At 33.5% G+C, this 22765-nt stretch overlaps 2 protein-coding genes across 3 annotated transcripts in view; both read left to right on the top strand.

Annotated features, from left to right (window-relative positions):
* Positions 1-1722: 1722 nt before the first annotated feature.
* LOC111716183 (insulin receptor substrate 1) lies at positions 1723-15914 on the top strand. Its single transcript, XM_023491615.1, has 17 exons — positions 1723-1913; positions 2008-2439; positions 3266-3336; positions 5545-5690; positions 6193-6287; positions 6768-6820; positions 7366-7589; positions 8060-8173; positions 8667-8792; positions 9251-9328; positions 9547-9610; positions 9959-10040; positions 10330-10675; positions 11943-12198; positions 12491-12611; positions 13098-13235; positions 13736-15914. Exons 1-17 carry the CDS (start codon positions 1842-1844, stop codon positions 13865-13867), a joined length of 2550 nt encoding a protein of 849 aa, XP_023347383.1. The 5' UTR covers positions 1723-1841; the 3' UTR covers positions 13868-15914.
* LOC111716184 (uncharacterized) overlaps positions 14627-22765 on the top strand; it is a 12378-nt gene continuing 4239 nt past the window's right edge. For both annotated transcript variants that reach the window (XM_023491617.1, XM_023491616.1), the window contains exons 1-7: positions 14627-14710; positions 15969-16015; positions 17362-17423; positions 18299-18351; positions 19875-19941; positions 20305-20373; positions 21010-21053. In XM_023491617.1, coding sequence (XP_023347385.1) covers positions 14658-14710; positions 15969-16015; positions 17362-17423; positions 18299-18351; positions 19875-19941; positions 20305-20373; positions 21010-21053 — 395 coding nt within the window. In that variant the 5' untranslated portion in view covers positions 14627-14657. The remainder of the gene's footprint in view (positions 14711-15968; positions 16016-17361; positions 17424-18298; positions 18352-19874; positions 19942-20304; positions 20374-21009; positions 21054-22765) is intronic.

Genomic DNA, 22765 nt, shown 5'->3' with positions numbered 1-22765 from the left:
GAAACTCATTGATCTGATTGAATTGATTTTCCTTGAACATAACAATGATTTTACAAAAAGTGAAACAAGTTTACAGTTGCAGAAAAAAATGAAAATAGACAGTGTAAATTTTGAACAGTCGTCTCTGAAGTCTTATCGTCTGTGGCCGTGGGTAACCCTGTAATACTTATTACTGGCATCGTTAGTGCAAATAATAACAACAGCAATTGCGGGGATCAGCAGTGGACCCTGTAAATGGAATCATACCCAATAAACAATTTTGGGGAAATTCAAGAGAAATTCTAGAGAATTTGTTCACTTTCTCGAGAAATTCTCGAAACTTTTGAACGACCTTTAGAGGCGCTTGGAGAAGGTTTCACGAGGCTAAGAGATCATTCAGCAAATCATGGGGCATGGAGGCAATTTCGGGGTCATGACGTTGCTCTGCAACCCTCTTCTCATCAAGAAAAACAGTTGGAAATATATATATAATATATGTAATATTTCTTCAGTGACGAAAAACCTTCCATGCTTGTAAATTAAGCTTATAGATCTCTGTAATGAAATGTTTCAGTATGAATTTTAAGTTAAATATAAAGTCTAAATAATATTTTATTTGACCCATCATGTTCCTTTATTTGTCACCCCTTAGACCCTACAAACGTTTTTCAATGTATATAATTTTGAAGCCTGCTGCATGACGGAAACTAGAAAAATAAGCAATCATTACTTTAGGGATCCTTTATAGGAACATCTTTGAGTTTGTAAGATCCTTAAGGCAAGCTGCTTTCTGTAAACGTATAACTATAATTATATTCCGGAAGTCCATATTTAAACCCACATTCAGAAACTTGGTCGTTCACAGTTTTTCCACGAACATGAATCTGTAACCCGCAGAAAGGTCTGTAAGTTGCGAAAATATTGGCCGTAGGCATAGAGTACACTCCACTAGTAAACCGACCTAATGGTTAATTTTTCTTAATATTTAGTCGGGTTACAAAAGCTAACAGTTGGTGCATGAATCTGGGGTTGGAACTAGAGTTCCAGCCTTGGCGCAGTTATCCCGAGGTCGTGCCATGCTTTTAAATTCCACCGCATGGTGGCGCAAAGTCTTAATACGCACTGTAAATTAGGTATTAAGCTGGATCAAATAAAATGGGAATTCTTTTCTAGATATTTTTTTTTACAATAATTTTTATAAGAGACATATATTTTTATATAGCACCTAAGTCAATTATAAAATTTAGGATAAAAAATTCGCGGAAATATTCCATTTTATCAATAATGATTGCCATTTTAACTATTGAAAGACATTTTGCAACACTGATGATCAATCTATATATTCAATTTTAAAGCCCTGTTTAAATTGATTCGTTAAAATTCATTTTTTAAACAGAAATTTTTCTTCGCTGTACTTTGATCCCTGGACTTTCCTTTTCTGAATTTACAGTGCGAAGACTGTAAACATATTCTACGACGCATTTTCCCATCATACTACGCCTGTTCACAACGTGACTACCCAAACCAGTTTTGCAAAACACAACAACTTGTTAAAAGTGCAAACAAAAACTTGTGCGTCACCAAATTATTGAAATTTATGTGTTGTTATCAAAGAATGTTAAGTGTATAACTTACAGAAAATCCGGAATTTGATCTTATTCAAATCCGGGAAATTGAACGCAATTGTAAATGCGCAATTTCATCATGCTCGACTGTGAGTAATGAACTATCGTTGTGAATGTTATGGCTCAATGATATGCAATCAGCCCAAGTTATCAAATTTATCCATTTTAATCTAATCATTATTCTTTTATATACAGAGAAAATTATGTAAAAATGTGTTTCGAAGTAACTTGAAAATCATGTCTTGGACAGATAAAAAGATATCATTGTCCTCTCTTCTTGGTTCTACGGATAAACAATCTAAGAACCAGGTAAACAACCTTTTTACACATAATGTTTTTCAAGCAGTGGTTTGGTTAATTTTGACCCCAATTATATTTTAAACTAAAGATGTAATTGTTTCAGGATACCGAAGGCTCTGGCGTGAAAGCAAAAGACGAATCCAAAATCCTAAAATGTGCTATGCTGAAAAAAATCAAGAAAACGAGCCAGTTCTCGAAAAAATTCTTTGTGCTCTACGACCGGAGCACGAGCAGTCCTGCCAAAATAGTTTATTATGATAGTGAGAAAAAGCACTTACAACGGCTACCGCCGAAACGTGAAATAGTCCTAGAAACCTGTTTCAATATTAACCGAAAGCAGGACTATCTGGATAAAAACGGGCGGAAGATGATGTCCTTGAATATGTATACCCTGGACGACTGTGTCCAGATAGGGTTTGATGATAAGGAGGAAGAGTTGAATGATTGGTTGGAGACGATGCTGGTTTTACAACACGGGAAGTCGGCCAACTTCTACGGGAAGAAACCAAAACCTAATTTTGACATCATTTGGCAGGTATAGGACCAGGGGTATATACTATAAAGTTTCTTTCTTGAAGTCAATTCCCTTCTTAAAAAATTTAAATATTTTAGAGATATTTGAAAGGGCCGGATGGGGAGGGGGAGAAGTGTCAGTTGATGTTCAATTTTTCATTTTCCCCCGAAATCCAACTGATTTTTTGGGAATAAATGTGTTAAAGGGGAAACTTTTCTTGTCACGTTTTTTAATTATTTAACACGAAAGCTAAGAAACCAGCATTGATTTGTTAGAAGAAAAACAAATAAAAAACAGTTTTTTAACAGAAACATGTTGTTTTGGATCTTTTTGTGTTCACGAATACTGTATTAACATCATTCACTAATTATAAAATGTTGTTATTTTTCTGCGAAAATTGGTTCAATTATACTCACTAAAAATAAAAATAAAAATATTAATTAGTCTGCAGCATTATTTTCAATCTTGTAATAAATATTGTGGCAAAGTTATAAAACAGGCTTATATTACAACAAGAAAACCATTAACCAAGAAATTAGATAGGCTTCTGAATTTTGAGTGAACTGAATTATTGATGATTGAAAAGTAGTAAAACTAGGTATGGCTGGTTAAGTTCTTCTTTAGTATATTTTTAGTCCCACATCCCTTTTCATCAACGTTAACTTGGATACTGAGAAAACATTATATTCATTGAGTAGAGTACACAAATATTTTGTATTCGGGATGAATTAAAAATTACATATTTATATTAAGGTTAATTAATGTAAAAGGGTTTAATTAATAATTATATATTTATATTCAGGTTAATGTAAAAGGGTTTAATTAATAATTATATATTTATATTCAGGTTAATGTAAAAGGGTTTAAGCCTGATGATGGGAATGATTCCTCCGCTCACCATTGGAACGGTCCTTTCAGGTATTTTACTCAAAATATGTTTAAAGGGACTGGATACGTAATTTCAAGTAATCCTTGATAAGTGTAGTGACATTGAAACCTTTGTTTTATTAAGGATGAATTAAAAGAACCTTATTCATTTTTGGGAAAATTGGAATTCCACGCGATTTAAGAAAGAAAATCGACGATAACTTCTTCACAGTCAGTTATAGGTTAATTGTGAATCGGGTGTTGGTTCACTGAAAATTACATTTTCAACCCCATAAATTCATTTCAGACAATAATGGGCTTCATCGTTTTTTTTTGATGTGATCTACCCAAACATAAACTATTCTGTTTTCATAATTTTGATTTCCATGAAAAAACCCAAAATAAATACAAAGATTTTTATGTTACTGAGATCATGTTTATTGTTTAAGGACTGGAACGGAAATAACTTGTTTAGACCATTCATAAAAAACGGAAATAACATGTTTAGACCATTCTTAAAAACGGAAATAACATGTTCAAACCATTCATAAAAAACGGAAATAACATGTTAAAACGGAAATAACATGTTTAAACCATTCATAAAAACGGAAATAACATGTTTAAACCATTCATAAAAACGGAAATAACAACCCATTCATAAAACGGAAATAACATGTTTAAACCATTCATAAAAACGGAAATAACATGTTCAAACCATTCATTAAACGGAAATAGCATGTTTAAACCCTTCATAAAAACGGAAATAACATGCTTAAACCATTCATAAAAACGGAAATAACATGTTCAAACCATTCATAAAAACGGAAATAACATGTTTAAACCATTCATAAAAATGGAAATAACATGTTTAAACCATTCATAAAAACGGAAATAACATGTTTAAACCCTTCATAAAAAGCAGTAGACTCATTTCAAAGTGAAACTCCATTCTTTAGATGGTGTAAATTTGAGCATGAAAATAATGATATAATGATGGTTTACCGTTCTAAATCGGACTTGTAAATCAATAAACGGAAATTAGCTTTAAATTACGTCTTGTCTCTTTAAGCTCTATTTTAATCCCTTTAATAGTTCTTGACATTTGTATTTGCCCCCGAATATGTGTCCTCAATTTCCCGGTGCGAAATTCCGTTCTAGAAAATGTTTTGTTTCCTATTTTCCTGATCAGCAGTCCATTCATTTTAACTGAACATTGCTACCCCGGATTCCGATCCTAGCTCAAATATGCAATCTCTTAAAGAGACTGTCTACGTAGTTTGAAGTGAATCTCCGCCCTTAATTTAAGAGTTTTGCAAGCCCGTTGATCAAAAATGCTCAACCCAGACCTAAATATATTTTCAATAAATGTGAAACTAACATCTACTTTTTTTACTCTACAGAGGTTTTGTAAATCACCATTCACCATCACCGAATTTTAAATCTTTTATATCCGGTTTTATATAACGTGGGGGGTTGTGCAGAATGGTCGAGAAAGGAAATTAAGATAAATTATACCTTCGGTAGACGATATCTTGCTCAGTGTTACTCAGATTAAGGCTTAAAGGCAGTGCTTAGGATCCGGATCCGTTGGATCCGCAAGATTTTGGCTTCCTGGATCCAGATCCGGATCCAGGGGGTAAAATATCAACCAAAAACTGCAAAAAAAACTTTTACTCCTAAAACCAAAATCTGAACTTTTGAAAAAAAAGAGAGATTATAAAAATTTCATGGTTCATAAAGTTTTAGGATAGAAATATGCGAAAAAAAAAAAAATTATTTTTTGTTAAAAAAATCAGTAAATCTTAAAGAAATGACCTCGATCCGAATCCGGATTTTTTTCCAGTGCGGATCCAGGATCCGGATCCGAATCCGCATCAAAATTAAGTGGATCCTAAGCACTGCTTAAAGGGTATTAAGCATGCCACTTTATAAATGAAGGGTCTTTTAAAATAACATTGAACAGTCCCTTCAAGAGTTTATAAAGAACATGAATGGAATAGTTTCAAGCTGATAAAGATCACGGTGTAATACTAAAAGCAGATTTTCAATTCAGTTTTTCCTTAATTTTCTAATACGAAAGTTCACAAACTTTTTAAGCCTTTATGTTTAAAATTTTCTTCCTGGCCATTTTCATTTCACGGGACTTTGATACAACCAAAGACGAATTTAAACGTTAATTTTTTTAAAAAATATATTTTAAAAAAGTTTGTGGTTCGAGTATTATTTATGGTTTTATTTTAACTTCACATTTTATTTTAGATTGTGTGTAACTCCTGAGTACGCCCTGTTATATCCGCTGGGTGAGGAGAGGTGTGTCGAGCTGCCACACCCCTGTATCAGGAATATTATGTACAATGATAAACTAAAGGTTCTCGGACTAGAGCTCGGTAGAACATCACCGATAGGTTAGTTTACAATAATTCAGGGATTTAGAGACTTAAAAAATAATCTTGATGTATTTTTGAACTAATATGATCATTTTATAAGGAATAAAATGTAATAATGGAAATTCGACGAGATCAAAACAATCTTGATGTATTCTTAATATGTTTGTTTGTTAGTTTATCAGGTTTGCAATAATTTAAAGATGAGATCACGCTTACATAGGTTTGCAATAATTTAAGGATGCTTACATAGGACATGTTTGTTTGTTAGTTTATCAGGTTTGCAATAATTTAAGGATTTACAGATAACGCTTACATAGGTTTGCAATAATTTAAGGATGTACAGATTACGCTTACATAAAACATGTTTTTTTGTGTGTGAATCGGGTTCACAAGCATATACGATGAACATTTAGTTTGGGCTAGCACATTAAAGGTTTCCGATTGTCTTGTTGCATTATATGTCCATACTTAAGTTGTTAAAATATTATTATTATTATTATTATTACTGTAATCATTGCAGGATCTGGATTGCTCTCCCTGGAATCAGAGGAGAAAGAATGTGTATCCCAGCTTCATGAAATACTTAGAAAAGCAATGATTGGAGCAAACCATAAGGTAAATAAATACATTTTTTGAATTTTTTTTTTTAACTTTTGGTGCTTTTTTTAAGTTATCAAATAAATAAATAATAATATTGAATACAAAATTTGCACTTAATCAGCTTCAAGTGTAAGTATGATTTTTGTAGAAATTTTGTCAAGTAATATTTTTCGGAAGATTTTATTTTCTGGATAATTACTTTTTTTCAGTGAATTAATTTGTCGTAAAATCTTATGAATTACTGGGGGGGGGGGGAATTGATTTAAGTTCACTTTTTCCAAAATTCAAGTATTTTTTTATAAACCTTTAAAATTTAGACGTTAAATGTTCAAGTTTTTCAAACAAATGACTGAAATATTTTTGTCCCTGCTTAGCAATAAGTTTTACTGAGATCTGTGATGAAGCTATTAGTTAATTAGGTTACATGCGGATAATTTAGTTAAGGGGTTTTCTAGGACTTTTTATATCTGAAAACTAAATTTTGTGTTTCTTCAGGATATTCTTGGAATAAACCAGAGATATCGGAGCTCAAGTTTCAGCCAGGATAGGTAACATTATTTTATATTATGTAATCATAACAATTTTCATTAAGTTATCTTCGTAGAGATGTTTTAATTTTAGTGATACCCCGGTTTTGTTTTCGTTGTTAAAATTGACAATAAGTATCTTAATAAACCGAAATATGATCAAATTTAAGTTTCTTGTAATAGTTCTATTTCTTCATGGCAAGCCAGCATTATAGAAAAAAGGAACTGATTACTTGACTCCAACTCTTTTTATCCTTATATCGTTTTATATATATATATATTTCCATATATCCTTGCATTGCAACCCTGACGTCGTAGATTTTAAAGGCCAACACCATTAGGTTGAAAAGCTATAAATATTTTAGGTAGTAATCAGTTCTTTTGATTATTATTTAATTATTCTTTATATATAACTAGTTGAAGGTCCCGGGATTATATTTTTATTCATAGTCATAGCTACTCACGCCGATTACCCGCGCATGGTATTAAATCATGACTTTTGCTAAAATGCCCGACGTTTCTCGTGGAATATAAAAAAGCATTTCTTACAGAATATATATTTGCAGAGGATCCAAATCGCGGGGTGCTCCGCATCCTCCCTCCGGTAAACAGTACAGGGACAAGGATAGTCTAGCTAGGAATAGAACCATCTCGGAACCAGTGGGAGAGGCGGGGAAACCTGGACACACCACCCCTGACCCAGGTTCCTCCTCTAGACCACGCCCAATGAGTATGCGGTATTCCCCCGGGATACTCTCGCCAACCTCTCCTGTAGGAAGTGTGTCTGCAGGTATTATCCTCGTTCACAATTTTTATCCATTTCTATGTTTTGCAGACATAGATTCCGGATCTGGATCCGTAGTATTCTCACTTGAAATTGTTACAATAGAGAAATTTCTGTTAAATTAACTAAATTTTAAAATAAATCAAAGAGATTATTCTGAACGATTTATCCCCACAAAACGTTTATTTTCTGTCCTTTCTATCATTGCATCCTCACTTAGAATTTACTCAACATTCTGCTAAATATATTATTTAAAGTTTACACCATAATGTACATTGCAAAGGTTTAGTGATTATTAAATCTGGGTTGGAGGCGAGAATCTATTAAACAAAATGAACTAAAATAAACAAAATGTTGCTTGAATTTGCAGCAAATTGCCAAATAAATCCTGACAATAAATTTTTTAAAGAATATTTGTGTAATAATTAAATCAATCGGTCTGTAAAAAAATATGAATTATCCATATATGTTTGCAGGACTATCTGACGATGGAACGGGTAGTTCTAACTCTATATATGACCCAACCTTTAATGGAGATTTCGATCCGCACACCTCATACGCTCCAGAGGTTATTCCAGAGGAATCCAGTGGTAGGTTCAACTCTAGAAATCTAATACTAGACCCAGTAGTGGTTTAACATTTTTTTTTTAATTCACGTTCATTAGAAAAACTTGATAACGGAATATTTCGTCAATTTTTTTCGAAACCCGTGTTTTAGCAATGGTTGGGATTTCACAAATGGGTTAGGTTATTGAAGAAACCTTTAAAAAAAGTGGATTTCAAAAACTTTCAAAATCGAATTTTAAATTTTATCATCCATAAACCTTCCCTGGGGTCACGTTAGGTCCCACAAAGAAATTGGTTGTCTTTTTTAAGTTAATTGGATACAAACAAACAAGCAAAGTATATATACATACACTATACAGATAATGTGCCAAAAAAAATCATTTATTTCCTGGTAAAAATTAATTTATTTCCGCACCCCGTAAAGATATTTTTCAAAAGAAGGAGGAAACCAATCTTCATAAAAAGCAGATAAAAGTAAATTGTTTAAAATAAATCTGCTAAAATATTGTTGTCTAGGTGAAGTAAGCATCGAGTTTAAACGTGAGTATCGAGGAGTGGGAGTAGATGAGAGAGATGGGAGTAGTTCTCTTCCTAGAAAACAGAGGTTTAATGTACTCCATCAGAAACAACCTTCTTTGCCAGGTCGGTATTCTGCTCTAGGCTCACAATTTTTAAAAGCTTATAATTGATCGTTGCCATGTATAAATTATTTTGACCGAATTGCTGGATTAACCAGAAAGTTTTGACCTATGACTTAAAGCAAACGCTTAGGTTTTTCGTAAATTTTTCTTAAATAATTTCAATTGACCCTTAAAAACTGTTTCTGATTAAATATGAATTAGATTTCAATGTTAAAAATTTTCTTCAATGGTGGGTTCCTTTTAAATTTGACATGCGCATTACTATTGCAGGAAAACATAAAGAAATGATCAAAATTAAACACTAACATTTATAAAAACGACCATATCTTCCACATTATCGATAAGATAAAGATGTCGGGTACCTTCTTTTCATTGAGGGTCACATAAAATTACGCTTACAGCCCCTTTAAGGGTCTAAAATAAAAATTTGAAAAAAACCCTAAAATTTATCCGTTTTAGATTACATGTCCATGGGTGTTCCGCCACCATTGCCCGCTAGAAATTCAGAATTTCATCTCTCCACGTCGTTACCTTTCGGTAATTTTATTGTCTTGTAATACTTAAGAATACTTATTTGCATTTAAATAGCATATGAATATTTGTTCAAAGATTAATTTTTTGGTCCAGGAAAAGAACCAAACAAATCCCATTTCAATATTTTAATTAATCTTCATGATTTTTCAAACTTAATTAAAAAACAAAAAATGCTTAGGTTTTTCAGTTCTTAATTATTTTTGATTTAATGTTTGATTCAGGATATTCTCCTAAAAACGCTGATCAGGGTTCAGAAGAACAGCAAAAAACAAGTTCCTTAGCCAGGTAATTCAATCAATTTATTCAGAGATGCATCACATTTTATGTACTCAGGGGTGTATATTTTTCGTTGAATGATCCCCCCCCTCTTTAGAAAGTAAGGAATGTTTGTGCAGAGCGGCCAAAAAAATATCTGGGGTTTTTTCGCTGAATTGGTGAAAATAAATTATTTAAAAGAGAACTAACTGATTTTTTGGGAGAAAAATATCAAAAAGGATGATATAACGTTCATGTTAATAATTAAATTTTGTTAAATTCTTCAATGATAAATCGATTAATTGCATTATTAATAGTTAAATCCTTTTGTTTTTCTGGTTCTCTATTCTTATTTTCTAATGAATATTTTGATTAAAGTGACTACCATGCCATGAGTGGGGGAGTTGCCTCACCGCCAGTCATGTCTCCTGACTATCTTCCTATGGATAGTATTCTTCAGGTTAGTTAGTTAATTCTCAGATTTTTTAACGGAGGAACTGAAAATATTGTTGGACTCGACTCGAATATTTTAATCAATCAGGGCAAGGTTGAATCATTAAAATGTTTACACCATTAGATTGCCAAGAAAAAGAGAACAGCCAATTAGATTTGAGTCGAGTATTCAGTTACTTTAAAAATGAAATATTAGGTGACTAGAATATCTTGAAACATAAATACGTGGAATTAAAATGATGTCATTTATGGCATAGAAACTCTTTTACATCTTAATAAAATGATATCTTTTTCAGATCTCTCAATCTACTCCCCCGAAATCAATATCAACACAGACTCTTGTTCCCTCCCTTATTCCATCCATGGATAGATCTCCTCGTAGTTCATCTCAGACCCCTCACCGTCCTTCCCTTCCATCCCCCCGTAGTTTACCAGTGTTAGAAGGAGCAACATCAACACCACGTCCTATCCCGGGGGTGGAGTCATACCCACTCACGGTGTTAACGCCCCCTGAGGGTGGGAAGAAGCGTATACCAAGTGGGGAGGCGGGGTATGTTATTATGTCTCCGGGAGTATCATTAAATCCTGAAGAGTATATTCATGAAGAACCCGCCTCTCTTGCTGCACTAGAGGAATCCTTAGGTCAGTATTCAGAACACTCAATAAAGTGTATGGAGTTCAACGAGTACATTGATTACATGCATTTTGTTCATCCGAGTTCATACTGTACACTCCATACGTGTCATTGTTAATGAGTTCATGCATTTTCTTCATAGCGTTCATAGATTACACTCAATACGTCTATACTCTATAGCTTTATAGGTCATGATGCTTTGTCTGAAGTTTGATCGTTAATGATAATGATAATGATAATGATAATGATAATGATAATGATAATGATAATGATAATGATAATGATAATGATAATGATAATGATAATGATAATGATAAAGTTTATTGAACACATTTAATTTTTACATTTTGTTTATTGAGATCATAGAGTTTACTTAATAAGTTTATCAATATTAATGTGTTCAAAGGGTACATTGCATACACTTTTTTCATAGGGTTCATACAGCGCACTCAATGCGTTGATCAAGGTCATTGAGTTCAGAGGGTGATAATATGCATTTTGTTCATGGAGTTCATAGAGTACGAGGTTTATACTTATTAGAGTGTATTATTGAATATATTCCATTCATAGATTTCATAGTGAACATTGCATATTCTTAAATCATCATTGCAAAATTTGTCATGGTACAGTCATTTTATTAGCAGTTTTATTATCTCTTGAGAAATGTTAAAATATTATTTGTATGCAATTAAATTTTATGGATTTACTGCGAAGAGTTTATAGAATACATGGATTTGTTACAGTAAATAGATATAATCAAGTAAACACAGTTAATAAAAGACAATTCTGTACACAAGTTGTGTATATTCATACAGTTCATACAGTTAATACAGTTAATACAGTTCACACAGTTCATACAGTTCACACAGTTCATACAGTTCATTCAGCTCATTTAGTTATTTAGTTATCTCAGTTCACTCAGTTCACACAGTTCACACAGTTCACACAGTTCACACAGTTCACACAGTTCACACAGTTCACACAGTTCACACAGTTCACACAGTTCACGTAGTTTACGCAGTTTACGCAGTTCACGCAGTTCACGCAGTTCACACAGTTCATCCAGTTCATCCAGTGTATGCAGTTCACACAGTGCATACAGTTCACGCAGTGCATACGGTGCACACAGTTCACACAGTGCATACGGTGCATACGGTGCATACAGTTCATGAACATAATTTTCTTAAGTTTACAAGTTCCACGAAATTTCATTCTTTTTTATTTACTGGTTTAGAGAGAAAAAAGTGGGTTTTTTTACTTCAAATTTAATATTAGGTGGACGATGGCAGATCTCTCCCCGCCATTCATCTCCCGTCTCTCGCCGTTCCCGCCGATATCCAGACAGTCAACGAAACTCCAGCTGTCTAGATGAAAGTGATAGTATGTGGGGTTGGAGGGTAAATGAAGATGCAGATTTCTCCGATGATTTTACTGAGCACGCCGGTCGGTCTCCGGTGAGCGGAACGGAGGACTATATGGCGGTGACCTATCCCCGACCCCATACTGGATCCACGCCTAGAACTATATCTAGGTAATAATATTAGAGTAAACAAAAGATCTGTTTTAGTATTTTGTTTTTCTGGAAGATTTTTATAGTGAATATTAATGATACAAGGGTTAAAAGTATAATTTTTAATGAATTAATTTTGGGGGGAAAAATAAGTATTTCGTAGTTAAAAATTTATTTACCTCAAATAAGAGATATGAAAATCCATATGAAGTAAAATCTCTCACCACGAGTGAATGAATTATTGGTTTATTCACAAATTGAANGCAACCTTTAGAAGATGAAAAATGAAATTAATATTTTATTTGTTTATCAGAGTTTCCCCTGCTTCCTCTAGTTCAGCTATATCAGGAACTCCCTCCTCTGGTTCCAGGTTTACAGATATGGATAGATTGGAGAGAGTTCAGAGCTTCCTTAGAGATGAGGAGGATGATAAGGTACACCTACACAACCTTCCTTCAAACTTTTCTCCAAACGCCCATTTTTACCTCTACTGCCCCCTTACTGTCTTCCTTCGTCCCTGGTCCTTCTCCTTTCTCTCTGCCACCCCTTTACCCCCCCCCCTTCCTCTCACATAGGTTCGACTCGCACACATCGCGACCATTTATTGTAGAAACAGTTGCTTTCAGGAATTGATGCTGTTTAAGGCTGTTCAGTGTTCATTTTTGAAAAGATGAACGAGTTCAATATTTACCTTTAGTTTAGCGCGAACAACAAGCTCATAAAGGGCATGTAAGTTGTAAGTATACAACGTTCATTTAGTAAATAACGTGTATCCTATAGTACATAACGTTTAAAATACATTCAGTTCTTGAAGTAGATAAAGTTCATAAATTGCGTAAGATTAGTTTATGCAGGACGAAGTTTTTCTTGTATGATAGTAAACTACGCTGGTAATTTCTTTAACTGTTCATTGATTTCAGGTTACATCTCGGCCCCCGCGAGGCGAGGTTAGAAAATGGGGACGACACATTGATATCCCCAGCTCTAAGAGTAGTTCCCGGAGCAATATTTCTCCGTTCGGTCGAACACCTCCCAGTATACACTCTGGTAGTCCTACAGTAAGTTTATATGTACATCAATCCACCTTTATGAACTAGTATTTTGGACATAAGGTTTTAGATTTTAATCAACTTCATCAAATTTGTGGAAATATTATTAAAAACTGATACTGATGATTAAAATATTTCGAATTCAACTAGACATTTGTCAAAAACATATTTCCTCCCCCAACTTTATACCACAAATTCTTTATGTCATATTGTACTATGAACGATATAACTCATAAAAGAAAAGTTGTGGTTTGATAATGAAAGTAAATTTCGAATCGATATATTCACAAAGACCATTCAAGATTTGAGCAATCAAATCGAAAATTTGCAACGGGACATTATTTCAATCGGATTGCTTAAAAAAAAATAAGACTTTATTAACCCCAATGTAAATGAATTAATAAAAGTACTGTCTCCCTTTATCTGTTTCAAACTTCTTGGAAAACAAAATCATTACAGATATATTTGCAAGGGTTGCCAGATAAAATTTGACAATTTTTTATATTCAGGTTGCTTCGCGGCTAGAAGGCTGGTTCCGTCATCGGGCCGGCTCTGTACCCAACCGTCCTCCCCACACTGAGCGACGACGACACCGAACTCAGTCAGAAGGAGAACAAGATGTGGAGCTTAAGAACGCATGATCCTTATTGACACGCCGCGTAGAACCCTGCTCTCCATGTCCCAGTAGCCGCGTAGAAAAATAATTGTTCTCGCCTGCTATGCCGCTATTTAACCCCGAAAAGGGACCAAAAGATAGCATAAAAATTCCGGGATTTTAAATTATTGAATTGAACCGTGTTATATTTATTTTCGTTGTTTAAATCATAGATTTCAATCATTTCAACTGAGGCGGTGCTTAATACTTGTCTCGTCCATAGTTACAAATTACCAACGTCCATTCCTATCTATTCCATAGTAAATACCTTGTAGAAGAACATATTCTTAATTATAGCAAATTTACCAAACCATAGTTTAGAAATGGCCAAACAATAGTTAAATTTTTACTAATATCTGTGATTTATTAAACCAATTTTCAACTTAGTTTTAGCTTTTTAATTTTTAAAATTAAACTCGCGGCATAGGATTATATTTTAGTTCGTGAACCTCGCACTTTTAGTTCGCAACTCAATTCTGTGATATTAATAAAGGTTGGGAGGGCAACCTTCTGCCCGCCTGATATTTTTTTTCTTAAGAGCCACTTATACCCCGATTATAGCTCACTGTCCGGTTATGTATTAAGAAAGATATAACTCAGGATTCCTGCCGTCAGCAGAATCATTAAACCCCTTAGTTCCTTTTACTATCATCAAACTAAGGACGATGTACCACAATATTTAGTGTTAAACACGACTTGCAAAGCATAACCCGATCAACCGGGAAATAATATATGAAATCTCTTCCTCTATTTGTATAAATTTTCGAGCTTTTTGTATGGGAGCATTGGCCGTTAGCTTTTGTAAAAGAGTGTTTTCTAGCTTGAAAAGGTTTCGTATTATTTAGAACTATTAAATTGTATCCGATTGTTAAATTTGTTAAACCTGATGATTCAACTTAATTGTTTGCATAGCGTTAATTTGTACTGAATAGAATATCAAAAAATTAAATTGACGAAATATTTTTAATTTCTTGGAAAAAAAATTACGCAAATAGTAAAAATTAACGTCGTTTCTGAAATGCCGGCCTGAATTTTTTTCGACTGGAACTTTAAATGTTTTCGACAATCTATGAATTCGGCCTCGAACGCAATAAAAGGATATTGGTGGACAGTAGACAATTTTTCAGTGATATTTGATGATTCACTAATATTTAAACTGAAGAATGGGTTCGTCTCCATCCGTTCCCGCTGTCGGGGCCTTATTCGTTGGGTGCTTCTTATACAAATATAATATACGACTTAGCCTCTGTTTGCATTGTACTGTAGTTTGCTGTACATTTTGATTGTACGCTAAATGTACTTGAGTTTATGTGATTCTGTGTACTCCAACCCCACCATGTTTTTCTGTGTACTATGTTGTACACTAAATCCTGTGGTTCTGTTTATTCTATTGTACTGCACCATGTGGTTGTGTGTACTTTGTAGTACACTATATCCTGTGGTTCTGTGTACTCTATTGTACTATACCATGTGGTTTTGTGTACCCTATTGTACTACACATGTGGTTCTGTGTACTCCATTGTACTACACCAGTTGGTTCTGTGTACTCTATTGAACTGCACCATGTGGTTCTGTGTACATGTTGTACACTACACCATGCGGTTCTGTGTACACTTTTGCACTACACCACGTAGTTCTGTGTACTCTATTGTACTGCACCATGTGGTTCTGTGTACGTTATTGTATCCTGCATTCCTGTAAAATTGATGCAAATGTTGTAAAATCACGAAAACTATTATTTTCTGTAAGTATGTTATTTCTTCCCTGAGCTTACCGATTAAAATGTCAATCTAAAGCAACGCGTCCAATTTATTGTTAAACATTTTTTTTCTGTAAATTTTTTAAATAGCATTAATAAATAAAATGCCTTGCAGAGGCTTTGTTGACTTGAGCCTGAAGCTTTATCTGTAGGAACTGAACTTCTCAGTTCGTAAAACTAAACTTAAAATTCAGCGGATTAAAATTCTCGGCTCTGATTTAATCTGAAGCGTTGATATTTGTTATTTATTTTCAATACATTGTTATTGCTGTGATGATGAATTGTTATTACATGTTAACTGTATCCTCATAATTTGTTATGTTTATAGATCTTTATTCTTCAGTCAGCTACTCTATCCACTACCTACATATATAGGTAAGATTGATAAGGTGTTAGATACCTTGACTCATCTGACCCTAATTGCATGCCCTGAAACCATGCCTAGATGCTAAATATAAAATTATTCAAGATGACCCAGAAAAAAACCATTCAGCATTTTCAATCATGTTTTGCGGATTTATGATGTAGGTACAAACAAAGGACTTGGCACTTTCATGCCAGATGCAACAAAATTTTCTTGAGTGCTGCTCAGTGCTCAGATAATTGTCTGAAAAAAAACCAAGGTTGTTATCAAATTATTCTTCTTCAAAAATGTTTCTGGGGTTAACTTGAAAAGGGAAAAAAGTACTGAAAAAATATGCAGGACAGTCCAAATTGTTCAGTTCTTGAGTTTGCGCACTCCTTTTTATGAACTCATTTTGTTCGGCTTTTGCTTTTACTTCACCAAGCGTGATTAACTTTGTTGAAGATAAAGATCTGAACAATTAATTTAAAATTTTGCGAAAACGCAAATAATTTTGCTACGTTCAATATCCCTTTTTGTGAGGAATTTTACTTTCCTCAAATTGACGGGGCCCCCCAAAAACATGATTTTATAATTCAGTGTAAAAGAAAGCGTCTGGCATTTCTTAAGCCTTTGTAAATCTAATCTAAATAGTAGAATTGAAGGGATCTAGTACTGTGTACTCTATATATATATAATCAAATCTGATCCAAGGAGTAGAATAGTTGGGATCTTGTGCATGATCCATAGTCCTGAGTTCTCTGTATATACATAGATTTGTTCTATAAAGGAGTAAAATAGTTAGGATCTAGTATATGATCCATAGTACTGTGTTTTCCATATATAATTAGATCTGATTCAAGGAGTAGAATAGTTGGGATCTAGTTCATGATCCATAGTACTGTGTACTCTATATATAATCAAATCTGATCCAAGGAGTGGAATAGTTGGGATCTAGTTCTTGATCCATAGTACTGTGTACTCTATATATAATCAAATCTGATCCAAGGAGTGGAATAGTTGGAATCTAGTTCATGATCCATAGTACTGTGTACTCCATATATGATTAGATCTGATCCAAGGAGTGGAATAGAAGGGATTAACTTTCATGAGTGGTGTTGACATTGACGAATTCTGATGTATTGATTTTTTCACTCCTGTTGTTTTAAATGTATTGTATAGTATATATGTACTTTAAGTGACCCTGCATATTTATATGTTCGATTCACAACGTTGCAGTCCTTAAAAGCTTCTATTGTTTGAATGTGCCATGGACTCCGAAAAAATGGATTCAATGAAATTTATCTTTTAGCAATTTTTTTTAAAGCGGCTTGCGGATTTCTTCTTTAAAACGTTGGGGTGAATTTTTTATTTTTAGAAATGGCTGACCTGTCACGATCCGTTCCTAGCAAAGGAGGCTCTCTTTCTCCTCATACACAGGTTAAATAGTTTTATATTTAGTATCTGATCTGTCTTTACTTTTCTTTTAATTGTTTCTTGAGAATTCTCAAAAATCTTGGAAGTCGAACAAATGTCTCACATGTGTATTTATTCTAAATGGGATTTTTAACATAAAATATTTGCCTTGAGGTCGAACCTTTTGTATGGAGTATCGTTAATTTTGAACGCTTGATCTTGATAACCAATGTGGACACTTTTGAAATAAAGAATACATGCTTGTTTCCACAATTAAAGTTAACCCTTGCCGAGTATGGCCACCACGGGATATCAATGAGAAATTTGATTGATCCTTTGGTATAAGATTGAGTTCAATACTTTATCCAGAGATTCACAATACAAAACTTGTTAACTCAGATCAGTTGATCAACGAATGACTTGATTTTTATCAGCTAAGTCCTATTTCTTTTAGAAATTAAAGGACCCGAACCACTATTTCTCAAATTCTAACCCTAAATCATAGAACTATAACATTTCAAGTATAAGTTCTGATAAATTTAATAGTTTTTAGTATCAAAGGTTGATGCACAAAGGCTGAGGCGCAGACAGTGGTGTAGATTTTCTTGAAAAATCTTCCCCCACTCCCCAGAAGTTTGGTATATTTGGGCTCAGGGGAGAGAATTTTTTGTGAAGTGTATAATATCTTTAGAAAATGCTAGACCTGAAATCTTTATTAACTTTTATTTTGAAATTCATGAAAATGGGTAGAATTGGTTCCAGGCTAACAATAATTAATTCAAGGTATTATCACAATTCTAAATTTTAACTAATTCAAGTACATACACAATTCATACAGGGATAACCATAAAACTTTTAATTAATACCTTTTCTAAATGTATTACTAAAAAATCTGTTAGAGCCAGAGAGAAGTTAAACTTCAAAACTGGTGTCCTGTTCTTGGTGAAAATAAGTAAGATTTTTTTCATTTTCTTTTTACCTTTGAAACCTGGAACCAAAAATGTAAATTGAAAGTAGAGTTTAAGATAAATTCCATCTTAAGGCTGATTCGGATATTAATTCCATCTTGATGCGGATCTGGATATAATTCCATCTTGATGCGGATCCGGATATTAATTCCATCTTGATGCGGATCCGGATATTAATTCCATCTTGATGTGGATCCGGATATTAATTCCATCTTGATGCGGATCCGGAAGTTAATTCCATCTTGATGTGGATCCGGAAGTTAATTCCATCTTGATGCGGATATGGATATTAATTTCATTTTTTGCGGATCAGGATCTTGGATCCGTCATTTTAAAGAATGAATCCAGATCGTATCAGCTCATGTTTTTTCTCTAAGGTTTCGAAATTTTTGTCATAAAAATAAATTTCAAAAATGTTCTTTTTTCGCGTTTTTAGAAACGTGATGCAACATTTAATGTTAAGGATTCAAATCCGTAATTATGCATCATTTTTGGATCCGGATATGCTAAGCACTAGTTAAAATGTCAAATTAGCTTCCATTTAGAGAGGGGAACGGCCAGGTACGGCAGATTCACAATGATTTTCAATAATGTTTAATAAATCTTCGTTTTTTAGCTTGAAAAGTGTTGCAATATGACAATATCCTTCATTGTTTTCCCAGTAGAATTGCGCAACTCCCTTTTATTAAGAAACCACAATTGATCGCACAAAGCTTTGCATTCTTGATCACACAAAGATATTCATTCTTCATCACACAAAGATTTTCATTCTTTTATCACACAAAGCTTTGCATCTTGATCACACAAAGATTTTCATTCTTCATCACACAAAGCTATGCATTCTTTATCACACAAAGCTTTGCATTCTTTATCACACAAAGCTTTGCATTCTTGATTACACAAAGATTTTCATTCTTTATCACACAAAGCTTTGCATTCTTGATCACACAAAGATTTGCATTCTTGATCACACAAAGCTTTGCATTCTTGATCACACAGCTTTGCATTCTTTATCACACAAAGCTTTGCATTCTTCATCACACAAAGCTTTGCATTCTTTCACACAAAGCTTTGCATTCTTTCACACAAAGCTTTAAATTCTTGATCACACAAAGATTTTCATTCTTGATCACACAAAGATTTTCATTCTTTATCACATAAAGATTTTCATTCTTTATCACACAAAGCTTTGCATTCTTTCACACAAAGCTTTGCATTCTTGATCACAAAGCTTTAAATTCTTGATCACACAAAGATTTTCATTCTTTATCACAAAAAGGTTTGCATTCTTTATCACACAAAGCTTTGCATTCTTTATTACACAAAGCTTTGCATTCTTGATCGCACAAAGCTTTCCATTCTTGATCACACAAAGCTTTGCATTCTTGATCACACAAAGCTTTGCATTCCTGGTGTTTCTCTGTGAATCGAATATTCCACTCTATAAATTAAGAGTCGTCGAAAATTACATGTACACTGTACAGTGTACAGTTCCTTTAATGTTAAGGTTGATACTGAGTGGAACTCTTCAAGGCTACGACAAAGAATGGGGAACTTCCAGAGTGCTATCTAGGGTAATATGGTTTTTCTTCCATTACAGGGTTCCCACAAAGCCAGAGCATCAAAAATCATTTATTAAAATATATGCCTCTGGGACGTAACTAAACTCTTCCAAGTCTCACTTTTTGTGGGAAACCATGCAAGTAAACTACTAACATGGTTTTTTTAGTGAATGGGGGTTGATTTCAAATAAGAAAAAATTTAAGATGTATACTTCCATTTTTAAGTTTTATCTGAAATCTTCAAAAATCCAGTAGATAAATCCATTCAAAAGCAATTCTTCCGTGATCCCGCTATTTTTCTTTTTTTTTAAGGTTTAGATGAATTTTACCCATGTTTTATTTATGCATCAAGGTTTTGAACTAAATATTTTGCAGAAAAGTGAAAGAGAGATTGTTACCAAGAGCAAAATATATATCCTAGATGGACCTATGAAGTTACCAGAGGTATTAAGAGTTACGTTTTTATACCTCCCAAAATGAAAAGAACCCCCCCCCCCCCATCTGAAATACTTTTCATAGTCACTTTAAATTGAAGCTTTCTTAAGAAAGCCGTAGATAAAAATTGTCTTATGCAAGTCCCAATCTAAAGAATGATAAGTTACGACTTAAATATTATGTTTCAGCTTAAATGCCATTTCCAACTTAATTTAAACCTGAATTTTAAGCTACAGCTTAGATATTTAACTCGTCTTAAATTTTAAACCCGAAAAAACGCATTCAATGTTGCGATATTTCAATGCATGAAAATGATTTAATCTGACGATTTTAATTCATAAATCTTTTCCGTAATCTAGAATAAATAAATACATCGTGTATCTATTCCGAAATATATTTTGTTAGCGCTTCACAGTTACGTCAACAAATTGAAATTAAAAAACAGAACAGCTGATATTGCATAATTTCTGTCGATCCCTAATTCCCGTAATCTGATTGGTTCATATTTTCTCCGTCATTATTTTTCAGAACTTTTAAGCTATAACATAAGTTTTGCGCTTTCTTTATTTTTAGACTCATGATCAAATTTTCAACCTCCACATTTCATCAAAAAGTTCAGGAAATATATTTCTTTTATTGATTTAGGATAAAGAACTGCGGAGCAAAATTCCTCTGTTTATACAACATAAGTAAGTTTTAAAGTATTAGTCAAATTATTTGTAATTATACTTTGAGACTTCTGAATCTCTGTCCTGTGGTTTTGTTATTCTTTTCTCAAGGTTTCCAATCTTGTCTTAAGGCTACCAATCTTGTCTTAAGGTTACCAATCTTATCTCAAGGTTTCCTATCTTATCTCAAGGTTTCCTATCTTATCTCAAGGTTTCCTATCTTATCTCAAGGTTTCCTATCTTATCTCAAGATTTCCTATCTTATCTCAAGGCTTCCAATCTTATCTCAAGGATCTCAAAGGTTTCAAAATTATTTCAAGGTTTCCAATCGTATCTTAAGGCTTCCATTCTTATCTCAAGGTCCCCTATCTTATCTAAAGGTCCTCAATTTTATTTCAAGGTCCTCAATCATATCTCAAAGTCCCTAATCATGTCTCAAGGTTTTCAATCTTATCTCAAGATCCCCTGCAATCTTAACTTTAAGTCCCCAATCTTATCTTAAGGTCCTCAATCATATCTCAAAAGTCCCTAATCATGTCTCAAGGTTTTCAATCTTATCTCAAGATCCCCTGCAATCTTATCTTTAAGTCCCCAATCTTATCTTAAGGTCCTCAATCTTATCTCAAAGTCCTCAATCTTATCTCAAGGTTTCAATCTTATCTCAAGATCCCCTGCAATCTTATTCTTGAGTCCCTTATTTTATCTCAAGGTTTCCTATCTTATCTCAAAGTTTCCAATCTTACCTCAAGGTTTCCAATCTTATCTCAAGGTTTTCCTGTCATATCCTAAGGTTCGGTCGTTCCATAGAAAGGCATTTCATAGATGGACATTTCATAGATAGGACATTTCATATATTACAGAGTAGGATTATGATGAGGCTGTGTTAAGATTTAACCACTCCTCTGGTCGGGTTTAAATACCAGGGCAACCTCTGCAGTGTTTCTTGGAGAAGATTTATGTGACAGAAATTCCTGCTTTGGTAAAGTGGGAGTTCTGTGGTACTAAATGCAGAAAAAAACGCCTTGCTTGCTAGATTATTCCTCTTCTATAAAATGTCATTTAGACCAAGAGCCCCTCATTGTTGAAGTTTATGTACAGGGTGGCCAAAATTTACGGATTGTACGGATTTTTTATTTTGTAACCCTAAAATTGTACGGATTGTACGGATTTTTTTTCAAATTGTACGGATTGTACGGATTTTTATCCTGGAAATTCACCGGGTTTTTTTTCACTCATTTCAGCAAGTTTTTCATGAAAATTTCAAAAAAAAATCTCGTCAAAATGAAGTTAGTTTCTGCATTCTAAATAATATTAGATTGATTAACGTTTCAATTGACAATAAAAATTCATTCATAATTTTCGAGATCCCAGAAGTGTTCATTTGAGAATATGTTCCAGAAGTGTTCATTTGAGAATGTGTTTGGCTATCTGTCTAGCTAACTGTCTAGCTATCTGTCTATCTATCAGGTTTCTTCGGTTTATCTGTAAATCTTTTCATTTTTAGTTAATATTAACTTTCTTTTAATGGAGTGTGCAACCCCTGTACCACGCTATTTTTGATTATATTAGATCCTAAATCTACACTCCACTCTTTCTAATTATAACTCAATTGGTTGGTTGTTAATTGGCCTACACACTGATCTAAACAGTTTTAAAAATTAGAATCAACGCTCTTTAGTTCTCTAGTTCTCTGGTTCTCTGGTTCTCTGGTTCTCTGGTTCTCTGGTTCTCTG

This window comes from Eurytemora carolleeae, unplaced genomic scaffold, assembly GCF_000591075.1.
Source record: "Eurytemora carolleeae unplaced genomic scaffold, Eaff_2.0 scaffold827, whole genome shotgun sequence".
Lineage (NCBI taxonomy): Eukaryota > Metazoa > Arthropoda > Copepoda > Calanoida > Temoridae > Eurytemora > Eurytemora carolleeae.
This window is presented reverse-complemented; position numbering and strand designations above follow the sequence as displayed.

Bases quoted from the DNA above. Each gene is read 5' to 3' on its own strand.
- LOC111716183 (XM_023491615.1), top strand. From the start codon at position 1,842: ATGTCTTGGACAGATAAAAAGATATCATTGTCCTCTCTTCTTGGTTCT. The intron at 3,337-5,544 runs GTATTTTACTCA...ATTTTATTTTAG, and splicing joins CATTGGAACGGTCCTTTCAG to ATTGTGTGTAACTCCTGAGT. The intron at 9,611-9,958 runs GTAATTCAATCA...TTTTGATTAAAG, and splicing joins AAAACAAGTTCCTTAGCCAG to TGACTACCATGCCATGAGTG.